Raw genomic sequence first — 15,518 nt, 5'->3', positions numbered from 1 at the left:
TGGATGTACTTAATTAGATTGCATTTCAAAGCAGGAACACAGGAACAAATTCTTTCACATTTACTGTCCAGCGAGTGGTCAACCATTGTATAATACTTGTTGTGCCAATTTATTCAGGATGTTCTCTGATATTCTCTCTTTGTAAGGTTTTGAGGCTCAAGATTAAATGCCAGTGGAGATGGGGATGCAATCTACGTTAAGGAACTAAACCCTCACTTCCAGCTTGTTTTGTCCTTCCTGTGTTGTAAGTTTGATGAAGTTTAGGTAAAAAAAAGGAAAAAAAGGAAAAAAAAGGCTTACTCCTGTTCAAGATATTTGTATGTCTGACTGCCTCAGTGGAGGAGAAAAATAGCTGAGTAGCTTTCAGTACCACAGTCAAAATTAAGAACATTCGGCATTAAGCCCATTTGTATTTTGCCTTCAAAGACAAAGAAAGGAAAATATATTTGATGAAAATATGAAATGCAATCTCTCTTTTTAAACATTATCTAAATCCCAAAGATTATATTTTTCTGTCAGACCTGTGGAATATATTTTGTTCAGTAAATACCAAATGGAAATTTAAATTTTGCATTGATTAGGGCCCAGGATTAAAAAAAAAAAACAACAAAACCAAACAAACAAAAAACAAACACCTTCGTTTGTAACTTGAAGTCTATAGAATAAAGTAATTTTTTTTTCTTTTTTTTTTTTTTTTCTCCATGCGGTTGAAATACTTTCTGCATGTTTGTTGTGAACTCTGTGGCCACACAATGACAAAAGGATACTGATTTTGAACACAGGGTCTCAAATACACAGAAAACATTCTGTCATCTAGAGCATGGCATCTCAAAGACTTACCTCTTGCCAGCTGAAGCGTAGCTTTGCTGCAGTTGGCCATTTTCTTTTTTAATGCCCAGGTTAGTTCAATTTTGTGTGGGTTGGGGTGAAGAGGGGATTTGTTTTGTGCTTGAGTTTTGATTTTTTAAATTTTTTTTTTTTTAGTTATCTTTTTTCATGGAATGTTTAAGTATCTTGATTCTTAGCTATTCTTAGCTATTCTTAGGATACTCTGTTGTGAGATAATCTGAGACCTGTACTATCTGCATGATTTTTGGTGGTGTGGGATGCTTCTTATTGATTCTTCTACTTATCAGTCAACAGAGTATCAACTTAGCAAAAATTTCAGTGATGAATGATGAGACAGTAGTAGTCAGATTCCAGTTTCATGTCTAAAATAGACGTTTTCTTGGTTTGCACACTTTTTGTGATAAAATTTCTTTTTTCTGTGACCTTCTTAGAGAAGGTCTGTTGTCTTCAGGTATTCCTACTTTTTAAAATTTGAGCTTATTATCGGAAGGTAGTCTGATTGTATATTTAAATCTGCATACTACTCTGTTAAGGTGCTTGCATCAATTTCACTCTTGATTCATAGTATATGTTACTTAGTTCAGTATACCAATGAAAAAGTAAATCTAATGTATCAAGCCTTCAGAAGATATGCGCGAGGTCTACTACAAAGTCATGAAAATCCATCGAGTTTACTTGCATATGATTATAGGAGTTAAAGGAAAAATCTCCACTCCAAACCCACAGGCATTGTTTAAGAGTTTGATAGTAATACACTTTGCCTGATACATAGTATTATTTGAAAGATGTTTATATGCCTGTGATTCTGTGCATGCACACTCTACGTGCACATCTATAACACAAAAATATTATGTCATGTCTGTATCCGCTAATCTAACATGATTAGGTTGGCCCTGCTTGTTTCATTTGACAGGCAGGCAGTGACATCAATCAAAATTTCTGCCATTCTTGTTGCTTTTCACGGTGCCAGTGAGAGTCCTGACAGATTTCTTTAAAGTGGGATAGCAATAACATCAGGGTTTTGGTTTCTACAAGGTGGAGGGATAGTTGTTCATGTATATGGATAATTTCCATATTTCTTCTGTGTTCCTTTAAGTTTGTGTCTAAATGGCATGCTACTGTACATTGAGAGATACGCAGGTGTTCTTGGTAATCTCAAGTGGTTTATGTTCTGAACCAAAAGCTGCTTTGTTTCAAGATTGGACAAGTGTTTTTTGCATGTTACTAAAGCATAGTGTTTTTTCCTATGTGATTTTTTTTTGTTGTTGTTTGAAAAGGAATTAAATGTTATGAAAATAATGTATTTAAATTTTATTTTCTTGAAAATATGTAGTAAAAAAACCTGTATTTTCAACCTATGTGTTCTATTGTTCTCTGTTTCATATATACCCTGAAGTTATTGCAAAATAATAAATGTGTTATGGTGATCAAAGCTAACAAAACCAAAGCATGAATTAGTCTTTATCAGGTAATTTGTTGTCCTGAAACCATTCTGAATACACTTGAGAGTGTGGAGCCCAATTTTGCTCCATAGAGGTACACAAATTTTCTTCCATCCTTTGGTAAACCTGCAAATTAGGTCAAAACAAGGAACACAGATTAGGCCATATTTACATTGCTACTGTACGCCTCTGGCTGCAGCCTGTAGTTCCTATAGATCAGTTGCACCACAGTTGTGTTCCCTCCTTTCTAGGGATGGAAGAAAGATGGCAGGAGGAAAAAGAAGAAAGAACAAATTTAAACCTTGAGTGGAAATGCAGCTGAAGTCTGATTTCCTGTTGTATTCCCGTTTCATTATGGTGCCTCTGCAGATTCTCAACTCCTGTGGGTAAGAGACTGATGGGGCTGAGAAGCGTCTGTGCACCCAGGGAGGTGGTGGTCTCGTGCACACATGTGACTGCAGCTCAGTTGGGAGAACACTTTCTGCTATTGTGTCATTTCCTTAGATCCATGTCCTTTAGTTTTAGTTGGGAGGGTTTTTTGTGCATGTGCCTGTTTGGGGAAAGGACCTCAGAATTTCAGAAGACCTCCAGGCTACTTTCTGGCACCATACTCAATAGATTTGAAAGTAGAGCAGGGCAGCTGATTTTCCACGTGTTACTAATTTGGGTAATTTTAAGTACCTCTTGAACTCTTGGAGCTCCCTTTAAACTCTGTACTTAGGCAATTATTGACAATTTATACTTCCACTAGAAATACTTGTTTTTCACAAGCAAAGCTACTGTTAGGCTAAATGCAATTCTGGTAGCTAGAAAATTGCTTAATGTATTTTACAAGGTTTTCAGATGAGATGGAAAAGACATTTGTATAGTTTATATTGTATGTGCTACGTATTGTGTATATTGTTGCTCAGCTTTTATCTCCAAGTAGTGAATTGTCTAAAGGAGTCATATCAGAAGTTAAACCATGGCTGACATAGATGGCACCAAGATATTTAATAGATATCTTCTGATGGCTATTGCTGTATTATGACTTTAACAAGCATTTTGGTTCAGTGGATTGATGAGCTAAGAATTATTCTCTGCTGCTGATGCACTTCGAGAGTTACTTCTGGCTTAAGTTCTAAAGTCTGTTTGGCTTTTCAGTTGGGAAATATTTTCTGTCCTCTCTGACTTTATCCAATATGTTCTTTGGAAAAGCACCTAATTTTCCTTTTTTTTTTTTTTTTTAAATATATTCTGATTTTGTGTGTATGTGCCCTGCCAAGGGGACTTACTTTTTAGAGAGATGTAGCTAAAGCAGAGTTTACTTCAGATACTTCATTGCTGAAGTTTGCAAATGTAGTGAATAAACATCAACAGTTCTGTTACAAAAAAAGGCTGTCAGAGTAGCCATTCAGTAATGGATACAGTACTGTGACTGAAATATATACTTTTTAAGTGCCTCCTGTGCAGTACCAAATGCTAATGTAGGTGCCAAATGGGAATACCTTCTACCATGTATAAGATGAATGAGGCACTTCAGAGTGGGATCCAAAACATCTGGCAAAGTGAAAAGTACGTGGTTGTAAAGCTAGTTCACATTACAACTAATCAAAAATAAGGTGCTGCAGATGGGTATATCCTAAATGAAACTGTCAGTCGAAATCTCTTCACCTGTGTTTTTTCTTTAGAAACCAACCCAACAATCAAGGAATGTTCTTGTCATGTAAAAGATTGTAGTGTATTATAGAAACAGTATTTCAAGTTTTTGCACTTCCTGTCCCCTCAGGTGAATGCTTTTCCATTGCTCTCATTCCTGTCCTTCCATTGTTGTTGTGGTGCAGTAAGTTGGGTATTTAAATCCCCACCATCTCTCTCCTTCTTCCTGTCCCTCAGGCCAGTGACAGTATTACTAAAGGAGAAAGGGAAAGTTCACCAGTCTTAAGAGATGCTGTAGCAGTCAGTGCTCTGTCCAGAAAGAGATGTTGTGTATTTTTGAGTCATGCTGGTCACTTCCAGTCTGGTGCAACCGTGGCAACTCTCCTTAATTCTTCTTTCTAAAGACCGTGTGATGAAGAGTGGCTGGAGTAGTAATCTGGCCCTTATGAATTAATCCGTTGTTCTGGTAGCACTTTTTGCTTCTGCTTAATGGGGGTGAAAATGCTATTTCTCTAAACAGCATGCCCTGTCCGTAGAAGTGTGTCGTGTATGTTCGAGCAATATGAATTCACTGGATGGTGTCCCCTAGATCATTCTCTGTGGGTCATGACAGAAGGCTGACTAGAAGTCTACGGAAGTATAATCCTAAAATAAATTTGGAGAAAACTTAATAAAATTTTGAACTCAAAAATACACATATTGTTTGGGAGAAGTGTGAAAAGAATTATCTAAAGTTTTGTTGGGGGATAAGTTTTTAAAGAAATTAAAAGAAAACATCAGGGAAATAATTATTGAAATATGTAACAATCATTTAACTCCATAATGAGGAAAGGGTATATATTATGAAAATTGTTGTTGATATAGCTGGACTTACCTGTATGGGTAGAATACTTTCTTCTTTTCAGTAAAGAATTATCAGGTGCCACTAGAATGTTTTAATATTATTAATGTTAAAGTAATGTATGTTTATTGTGATCGGCTTTGTGCTATTTGATTTAAAAGCCCCATATAATTCCATAATTCCATTTCCTATCTAAACTTTGGAAGCTGAAGCCCCAGGTGCAGATGTGAATTGCGACAAGAAAATTGAGAGGTTGTCATAATGCATAGAGTGATTTTTCCCAAATTTAAATGTAGAATCAATAATATAATGGTACCTAATGGTCTGTATTTCTGGCCTTCTGCATCAATCAGTAATTATATTCCAAATAGTATAGCATTTCTGTAAATCAGTGCACGTCTTAGTTATTGACATAGTGATGACATCTACATGTAACATAAGGAAAAAAAAATCTATCTCAGCACGAACCAATCCATCTTAAATCAAGCAAAGTTTGGGATGGATTAAGTGATGCAAACAATTTCCTGAGAATACTTCTTAAAAGCTGTTCCCAGATGTTTGCCTAATCTGGTCTTCTACCTTTTTGCATGTCATGATATGTTGAATCAATTAATTTCTTACAATGAAGGAAAGATGACTTTTTACAAGAGAAGTAAACTTAATAGCATTTAAATGTGCTTTAAGTGTTGTAATGAATTTTCTGATTCATAGATTGGTTATGTAATGGTCTTGCAAAAACACTGAAAAATGCCCCCTCTCACCACACCAACCAAAAAATTCTTCATTGTTTTTATTTTTTTTTTCTCCTTACCCTTAATAGAACCATAAATAAGGCTGACTACTCTGGATTCTATTACTATGTAAAAGCTATTTTAAAACATTTAACCGTCTGCTTAATGGCTGGTAATACGTTTCTAATGGTCACTCTTGATAAGATACTTTCAATTTGCTACAGTAATAGTAATCAAACAGCCAAGCACATTCTACAGTGATGTGACCAAGATTGTTCACCACTTCCCTATCAGCAAAAGGGTTGTTACAGTCTTCCATGGAAAAAAGAATAGCAGCTTTGAAAGTTTTCTGTTTAAACATTGTATTTTCTGGATGAGAAAATAGATCTGAAATGTGAACTTATCAGATATTATACAAATGGGTAGTTTTCGGTATTTGCATGTCCAGGTGTTGTGGCTACTGTGGTCGTAACAGGTCAGTTTAATTAATAATTGTCCTTTTTTCCCTGGATGATATATACTGAATTGCTGTCATCTAGGGCCTGGCATTCTTTTGTGTGATCCTGGCAGCTGGTGACGGCTCTGCAAATTATGAGTTTCTTGGCTTAAAACAGACTAAATTGCAGACAAAACAAGCTATCAGCTGAGTAAATACTGCACCTCTGTTTGACTTCAGTGAGAAGATGGAGATTAGCGTGAGTACTTAGTGTTCATAATTACTAGTAAGAGGCAAATAGTAGGCTCAGGCTGACTGGAGATTGTTCCATTATATCCAATTAACACCCACTTGATTATTGTTAATTACTTGTGTTGGATGACAGAGGAGTAAAGATGTCATACTTCAAACATACAAATACCATCTGGGTCATCAGTATGCCGACACTGATAATATTGTGCTCAGTCTCAGATGCTGCTAGGTATTTTCTCTGTACATTTTTTAGACTTCACTGCTTTTATCACTTCTTAAATTTACCTCAATAAATATTTAAAAAAAACAGGAAAAAAAAAAAAAGCTATATCATTTCCTATTGAGTTCTTCAGGATAAAAAGATCTCTCAACAACACAAGATTTCTATTGATAATTTTTTTTTTTGTGAAAGCATATTTATGAGGTAATGAACTGAGGTTGAGACTTGGAATATGTCCTGGACATGGGCCGAATGTAATGTGTTTGTTGTTTTAGTGTCAGAATTAGGATTTTCAAATTTAGTATGTTGGGTTACCCAACTCCCTTAGACTTCTTCAAAACCTGAAAAGTTCAAATATAGTGAGGCACATAGATATTATTGTCACTTTTTTTGGTTACTGGTAAAGCATTGTGATAAATGACTGAAACTAATATCATAAAAAAGGTGAGTTCCCCAGTGCAATGAGTTAATGAAGACCTTTCTCATTTTACATTGTAATATATATTTAAGCAGTAAAGGAATAGGCATTAGAAAGTCTATTGAAACAAGGAATTCCTAAGTATATTTAAAGATTTAAACAGGGAATAGAATATCTTGACTAGTAATTTGGAATCTGTAATGTTAAAATAGGCTTCTTTTAAAGGGCATTCACAGCATTAAAAATCACCTTCCAAATACTGTAAATATATATATTTTATAATGAACAGATATCAGTGAAATGGAATATTGTCATAGGATAATAGGTTCTGGCTGATGAATGCTGAAGCAGAGCCAAAATGCTCAATTTTAGGATATGAGACATTGATCCTGTAACAATCTTTTATTACAATTTACTTTTATTTCTCTTATGCCACCTGGCTAATATGGATGCCATCATCTTGTCTGAATGTAACACTTAATATCATAGCATGGAGAAAACTGTACCGATCTAGAAGCTTCATATTATGTTGTGCTGCTACTTAGAGGGTCACAAAAGAACAGCTGTCAGAGTTGCTTCTTACTTTTGCAAACTAATTTCTACCACTCGGATGAAGAAATGCTTTATCAGTGTTGGGGCTGTGAAGTGATGGAGAATGATTTCAGCATGCTTCTAATAAGCAGTATTTAAAGATATGCTATCCAGCTTTATAACCTAGCAAAGAAATAGATAGGACAGCACATTTCTGCATTTATTCTTCCTTTGCAGTGCTGTACTGTCTTCTGTGAACTTTTTTTTGTTTTAGCCTTATTTAGTGGGTCAAGTGACAGTCATTCCTCTACTTCGAGTATATGATAGTTGGATGCATCTCATTGTTAGGTTTTCCATGCTGTAAACTGTGTGAGTCAAAGATCTTCAATGGCCCTTGTTTCAGTGTGTTTATAAAGTGCCCTGACCATTTGTTGTACTGGTTTCTAATCTGATTTACTCATGCTAACCTGAATGCGCATTTCAGAGCTTGTATAGAACCAAACTGTATTTATGTATATTCCTGCAATAAATAGACTGCATATGCAGACAGGAAGACAATGTCAAAACCTCCTGAAATTCAGTGTTTTTAACAGAACAAAGCATGATGAATTAGGTAGTTCTTTCTGTTATTTTCAGGTGTTCTTTGAGGGAGTGCTTAGGAAGTTTTACATGATTTGACTTAGCCATAAGTAATTCTCAATTTGGAGCAATGGTTTAGAACTTGACTGAATGTCCTTTTTGTGAAGTAATTATCCTGATTTCCTTGCTAAATGTTATTTTATGCAGTACTTTTAATAGCCTCTTTTTATTTGGCATGGTAGAATAGCGATCATGTCTTCTGTTACTAAGGGACACAATATATCCTCTGTTTGGTTCATTCACAGCTTAGTATTCAGACATTAGTGTTGTGTGGTGTGTGGTTTTTTGTTCATTTGCTTTTATTTTTCTTTTTTTTTTTTCCTTAATTTTTCCTGCACATCTTCAGGCCTCATGTATTAGAACAAACTATATGTAGGCTTTTTAACTCAGTGGCTTTTTTTGCTTCCATGTCTTCTAGATACTTTATCTGGGTGGCAAGTTATACTGTGTTCTTGTGTCTCTTTGGATGATGTGCACATTGCCTGTATGGGGACACCAGGGGCTTTATGTATAACTGAAGTAATTTCTATGTAATACTAGTTTTGCAGTACTCAAAAACCATGTGCATCTGGGATACTTTTCTGATTATGTTCATAAATACTTCGGAGGCACACTATGTATCTTTGAGTACATAAATGTATAGGTAAGAAATACCATTCAATTTTTTTGTGACAACTTCTGGTGGATTTTGTTTGTAATACCACATACACCATTTTAGTAATGCAACATTTTTTCAGGATCCTGATTTCCTGTAATGAAGACCATCCCATGCTTCCTTGAGATTTTTCTGATAGGTTTTTGATGGAGATCTGGTAACTCTGTCCAATACCAGATATTGTTCTTATCTTAATTTTGTACTAGAAATTATACCCCTGGCTCAAATATACAGTGATGATTCAAGAAAACTGTCAGTTGATGGGTGAGCAGATATTCCATTTGCCCTAGCTGTATAGTGCTGTCTTGGTTATGAGGCAAAGCATGAAAGCTAATTACAGTTAATTATGTCTTTTACAGTATAGACTATCTATGAATCTTAACCTAGTAAACTACCACTGAGAGATGATCTTGCTCTCCTCACCGCTGTGCTGAGCAGAGACTTGACGCAACAGAGTACCAGTGTATATTGTATATGATCTAATAGCGTGTAGTGTGTACTAAACTGTCAGATTTCTTAATACCCACCCCTACTTCTTACTGTTTGTTGATGTCCTGTCTAATTAATTAGAAAATGTTTCCATAAGTTTCTTGGTGTGCTGAGGCACAAACAAGGATATTAAGGCATGGACTGTGCTTTCTGATAAATCTCTCATGTATTCTATACATGGGAAATTAATTATTTTTAATAGTGACATGCAAGATCACATTTTATACTCTTATATCAACTGCAGAAGAGACAATATGACAGCAATCATGATGACGAAGAACAGGCATGTGTTTCTGTGTCACTGCCCACTCAATGGTACATGGCACTAATAGCTCTGATGTTTCTGTGACTAGACTTCAGCCCTTTTTTTCACCCTTTATCTTCCTCCATGGCATTATAGATTAGTATGCTATAAAATTTTATAAATTTTGAATATTTCTGATGTTCTACCAAGGATTCTGGATTTGAGTGTTTGATTTTAGAGTCCCTAGTGAACCAAGCTAGCATCTTTGTAATATGACAGTGTGTGTTCTTTGCATTTGTTTTAATGCAACTGTAGTTATGTGGGATTTATATTACTAATAAAGATCCTGTAAATGTACATTAAAAGCATCTGTGTGATTGTACACAGTGCCTAGAGAGCGGGTCATTCATATGACATAGCTGATGTATTATATATGATTATTGTTGCAGGCCAATTGCACTGTATGCACATAGGACATTTGGTACACTTTCAGCTCCTTCACATGACTAATTTAACTAGAAAGTGTTTCTGTTTTTTTCTTTCCAAAACCTTACTCATTTGTTAATACTATGAATATTTTTTTTTTCAAAAGCTGAGCCATCCTGGTTTTATTTACATTGCACTCCTTTGCTTACTGTACTAAAGAGGCACACGACTGGCAGTAGTTGACCTGGACACATCCACATAGTGATTTGCAGATAAGCATGAGCTTCTTCAGCCTGGTTAAGAGATAAAGCTACCTAGTCTTAAAGATTTACTGGAAGCATCTTACCTGTGCTGGCACCAGACTGAGGACCCCTCCCAGGAGGATCCAAGGCTTATTAGTTCCAGCTCCAACACTGATGTGGCCAAATGCAAGTTTATGATTGTGCAAACTGGGGACAGAGAGGAAGCTTCTGTCAGTCTCTGAAAATCCCTAGTCACACCAGTAGAGACACGAACTGGAAAAGCTCTCCTTGTTTCTTTGCCTCTGTATTTAAAGCTTAGGAAAACACTGTGTAATTGAATTGTGTATTTTAAGTAGAAAACCCTGAACATAGCTCTGAAGTACCTGACATAGATGGATTTAGTACCAATCGTTTAATTTTTTATTAGTAAAGCAAAAAAAAAATCCAACATTAATGCTTCATTGAAAAATTTGTATTTGTATATATCCATTCCTGCATGCATGACTTCGGTTTATTTTGAGCAATCCTTAAATTAGGACTTGATTATTTGGGGGAAGTTGACGTGAGTTTAACACTGTCACATCTTTCATCATTGTTGTTTCTTTCTTAAATAATATAATTTGTGACAAACGTGAACATTAATTACAGTTAACAAAGCAATGTAACATGAAGTGTTCATATTTTAAAAAAACACCCAATCAGTGAGATTATATCTTACACCAAGCTTTAAGTCAAAGTTCAAAAGTCAGAAATCAAATACCATCAGTTATCAAATTATGTTAATGGTTCTAATGAAAGCTTCTGGTATTTTGCTCAACACTGTGTTGCTACTATGGTTACTAATAGGACAAGAAAAGCTGATGGCCATGAAAAAATTAAAACTGACTGCTAGAGTTTAATATATTTTTTTTTTTTTTAATTTGACAATCTGTTTAGTCACCCAGAGTTTCCATGTGGTGCACTCAGCTTTTTCATCAGGCATAAGAAGGGCATAAATTATATTTTATAAACATTTTAGCACACTGTGCTTTCCCCTTCTTAAAAAACACTTTCACATAATAAGTTTGAGTTGCAAACTGACAAAGCGAAGAAAATTAAAGGCTGACACCTTGGCACAAATCTTTACATGAAATTCTGCAGCATTTCGTAGATACATTGACCTGAAACCTCTGTGTTGCTTACAGAGGTGACAAAGGAATAGTTGATCACAACTTATGGTTATATTAATTTTATTTTATAGTTACACCATTTATAAGTTAAAACTGCAGGGAGCCAGCACAGGGAGCTTGCAGGGGTGTAATTGGAAGCCCACTCGCTAAGCACAATGAAACCCAAATCTAAGCCAATGCATGCCAAGTTTACAACTTTTTACTGTAATACAAAATAAAGCAGATCAAAACCTGCATATTTTGAAGACAGGGTAGAAAATGTAGATGTTTAAGTGTAGATGTGTTTGAGTTTTAATTGTTTTCAACTCTTGTTAACATGATTGAGTTGCTGGGACACCAGACTTTTGGTTATTGTCTGTGAACAATAATTTGGGACTTATGGTAATTCGTATTTCTAGTTGAGTCAGTGCTAGGGAGTGTTGTCCTGTTATAAGTCATCAAGCAGACATTTTGAAATTTCACTGCCATTGTGCTCTGGAACTAGTTAAAGCTGTCCAAAAAAAAAAAAAGGAAAAAACCCCAAAAAAAACCCCAAACACTGAAAGAGACCCATTTTTGACATGACTGAGACTTGCACCCAACATTCGTAACTTGTACTGTGATATTTTGTCTTCAAAACAGTTCAGAAAATGTGTACATCTTGACCAGTGTTTTTCTGTCACAGACAGCTTCTTTTCAATAAAAAGCTAAAATAGAATGGAAATTTCACTTTTCCAAACTTTCTCTGTAATTTTTTTGCTGCTGTGTCAACAACCAACCACTGAAAAAAATGTGATTATTAAGACATATTTGAAAAATGGAGTAAATTGCACCTGTAGTAGATATCAGTGCTCAAAACTTCTGTAACAGAGGGGAGCTAAGCTGATGGAGCTTGACCTGTGAAAAGACCATTGACTGATGCATCCTTTGTCCAAGAACTGGGTTCTCACTAGTGGGAGAGCCCATTTATTTAGGTGCTTTAATTAGCTTTTGTTTTATAGGAGAAGCAAAATAATGTCTAGATCTCACCATATAAACAGTGCTACAAATTAAGAGAAAAAAGTGTTTGGTTTACTTAGAGGCAAAACTATGCACAAAAGATGACTGGAGTAATTTAGCAAAGGCAAGTTTTTTACTGCTCTGCTGTGTGGTAATACAGCCAATCGTAATTAGCCTGATGTTTATCTGAAAAAATAAAGTATGGATGATGTCAATATTTGGGGCTCTAAATTGTTGAGGCGCAGGTTTGGTTTGCTGTGTATTGACTTGAAAGGTTGAATGCTACAACAGAGAAATTCAATTAATTCTGAACCATGTTGTGTGTTAATATGGTTCAGTATTAGCTGAAGTTTCCCAAAGTTTCCTCAGAAATCTGAAGGATTAATTTTATTAAAATAGGACTCCTTTTTTTTTTGTTTTTTGATAGCTTTGAAGGATTGCGTCATAATTTACTTGACTAAAATTATTTTGCAATGTTTTGTGAAGTAAATTATAACATTTGTTTAAAGATCCGTGGGTATCTTGACAAACTTGCGTATTTTAATTAACACACTTTAATTACTCTTGGGACTGGCAGCATGTTAGTAGCTAACAGATACTAGATTAGAGATGTAAGCTCTTTTAAAGCATGAAATCAGAAGTTGTTATCCAAAATAATATAAAAATAGAGAAGATTCACAGTACTGTAGATAGATAACAGTGATTAAAATTGATAAAACACCCAATTTTGAGAGAAGCAATGATTTAACTGGGCCCAGATGTGAAGACTCTTCCATGTAAACATGGTAAGAGAATTTCCAAGTCTTACTAAGACATTCAAGTCAATTAAAGAGAGCACTCCTGATTAAGTAATTTTCACAGGTGGAAATGAGACTGGAAAGTATGTGTGTTGTTTGGGCATGTTGTGTTGTGGGAGCAATGTGGAATCGAGATGAGTACATAGAGGTAGGCAAGAGAAGCAAGCCAGCTTTTCAGGATTGACGAGCTTCCATGTAACTGTCATGTTCCTTTCAAATGATGCGTACACCTAACCATGCTCAGTCACCAAATTTTGAAATTGGTGGCCATTAGGGTTTGAATGTATTTTATTCTTGGAATCAACCTGCCTGTATATGCATGGAGCTGCAGAGAATGCTGAGAACAGTCCCTCAAGTTGTGAACAATCCCAATCTTTGATTATGATGACTATATCCCCTGTTAACTCATGTGTCTACTAAGACAATGAGTTCTGAGTGTATTTAGTCAGTGCTATGCAATTGATATCTCAGGCAACCTACTTATGCTTTCTTTACCTGGCCTTGTGTGAGATACCTGAGTTTGGACAGCCCTTTGCAAAAAGTAGATGGCAGGGATTCCCTTTCACATGTAGAAGTTCCTCTGCATCATATAATATACCTCTGGATAACATCGATGGAGTTGCAATTATTGAATACAAAAAAGAACCTTTTGCTCACTCCCTTCATATTTAAGTGTGGTGAAAGGGCAGTGTGATATTTTGACACCTCTCTGCTCAAGGATTTTTTAATTAGAAGATATGTGGTAAGTATTTTACAAGTAGAGGCAGGAGAAGTCTATTTGCAAAATGGAGAGAAAAGGACAGTGTCTTTATTTATTTTTCTTGTTGTAATACTGGGAGGATGTAAATTATCTTGAACTTCTCCCCACCACTCTCCCCTCCCACCCCATACCTCCCTCCTGCCCTGTCCAGAAAGACGTGCTTTTGAGTTTAGAAGCAGAGGAATCCTCTTTTAATAGTTTTGAACCTGGAAACTAAATTAACCATGATTCTTGAAAAAGTGATCAGTATGTGAAATCTGTATACAGAAGTTTTTGAGGGTGTGCAATGCAGAGGTTTCAGATACACATTTAGATCTATCTGTGATGATGGTCTGATCCCGAATTCACTTGTTGCAGTACAGAGTGGTTTTCTTGTAATGGTTGATCGGTCTAGATGTTGAAAGCTGTAGGAAGGTAACAGTAGTCTTAAACTTAATAACATTCACTGTATGTAAAGCGAGGGGAACAAATATTTTCTGGAAGAGGAGAGAGAAGGAGCACCTCCTCATTTCAAAAAGTAATAAAAAAAATAACTGAAGGCTTTAATGTTGGAGTATGCTACTGTCAGTAAGACCACTGAAACCTCAGCCTATCTTTCAATTCAGTATCCAAACAAACATGACACAAGTTCGATGTGAACTCTTAAACTTTAATGCCAGGTGTGCAATACACTATATTTTGCTATGAACACAGTGTTAGCAAAGCTGTATTCTTAAAAGCTTTGTTTACTGCACTAGTTGTTTTGGGTTTTGTCTGTTAAAAATCCCCTCAAAAACAGCTATCAAAAACTGTAAAGGAATCTTCAAATGTCTTAAATATTTTTTTTATTCTAATGTATTTTATAAATGTAGGGAGATGTGCACACATCTGGTTACAAAAATATACCGAATTTATTTCTTCCACTATTTACTCAAACAGAAACTGATAAATAATACTTTCACATTTTTGTTGTGTTTTATTTCTGCCACACCAGGGGCTCAAAAAATGAATGTGTCAGTAAAGGATTTGACAGTGTGTTACGACAGTCATCAATCCAGCAAGCCCTGTAGCCATAAATAAGCTTCATACAGTGCCACACTAAAGAGGACAGTTTTTCTTCTGCAGGACATTGAAAATGTCACGGCAAGGGAATTGTTTGTCCCTGTCGCCACGACAACGCCACCAGCACTTATCATTAACTTTCACACCAAGATTTTAATCAGTGGTCTTTGTGGCATAAGACCGAGTCAACATCAGCCCAAATTTTCGAAGCCGTTATTCTAATTATGACGAGAAGCTATAGATTGATGAGCTTAGTTTTCTGCAAGGACTGGTGGCAGTTAATTCCTGTGACCTGTGTGCCTCCAGTAGTCTCTTTTCGAGATGGAGTCTTGAAAGTTCGATTATTAGTGACAGGTTGTAAGTGAGAAGAAGCTTATCTCTCCAGAGAGTGTTGATAACTTGAGACAAGGTTTAACTAGGAAGTAGTGAGACGGTAGATGGAAAAAAAAAAAAAGAAAAAAAAAAGAAAAAAAAAAAAGGAATAAAGCAGCGCCTTCTCTATCTCTGGCAAGCACGCTGTAATGAGAAAATACAGACAGCCACAATTTCACAAGTTGTAAATTCTGGTAGCCTTCAGTTGTAAATTCTGGTGGAGCCTGTTTCACTCAGCTATCTGATAATGTGTGAAAATATTTGAACTGCTGCTTCTCCTGCATGAACACATAGTGCTTTTCAGCAAAAGCATTAAACATTCAGAGCCTTGGTAGATGCAGTTCCATC

At 35.7% G+C, this 15,518-nt stretch overlaps 1 protein-coding gene across 12 annotated transcripts in view; it reads left to right on the top strand.

Moving 5' to 3' along the window:
• LRMDA (leucine rich melanocyte differentiation associated) overlaps nucleotides 1-15,518 on the top strand; it is a 741,452-nt gene that overhangs the window by 328,105 nt on the left and 397,829 nt on the right. Inside the window, exon 1 of one of the 12 annotated variants that reach the window (XM_071811813.1) lies at nucleotides 2,589-2,677. The exons of the other annotated variants lie outside the window; for them this stretch is intronic. Within the exon in view, the coding sequence (XP_071667914.1) occupies nucleotides 2,604-2,677 (74 nt within the window). The 5' untranslated portion in view covers nucleotides 2,589-2,603. Of the gene's footprint in view, nucleotides 1-2,588; nucleotides 2,678-15,518 lie in introns of those variants that run through there. 12 annotated transcript variants of the gene reach the window in all.

The sequence above is a fragment of the Patagioenas fasciata genome, chromosome 8, assembly GCF_037038585.1.
Source record: "Patagioenas fasciata isolate bPatFas1 chromosome 8, bPatFas1.hap1, whole genome shotgun sequence".
In the NCBI taxonomy this organism is placed as follows: Eukaryota; Metazoa; Chordata; class Aves; order Columbiformes; family Columbidae; genus Patagioenas; species Patagioenas fasciata.
This window is presented reverse-complemented; position numbering and strand designations above follow the sequence as displayed.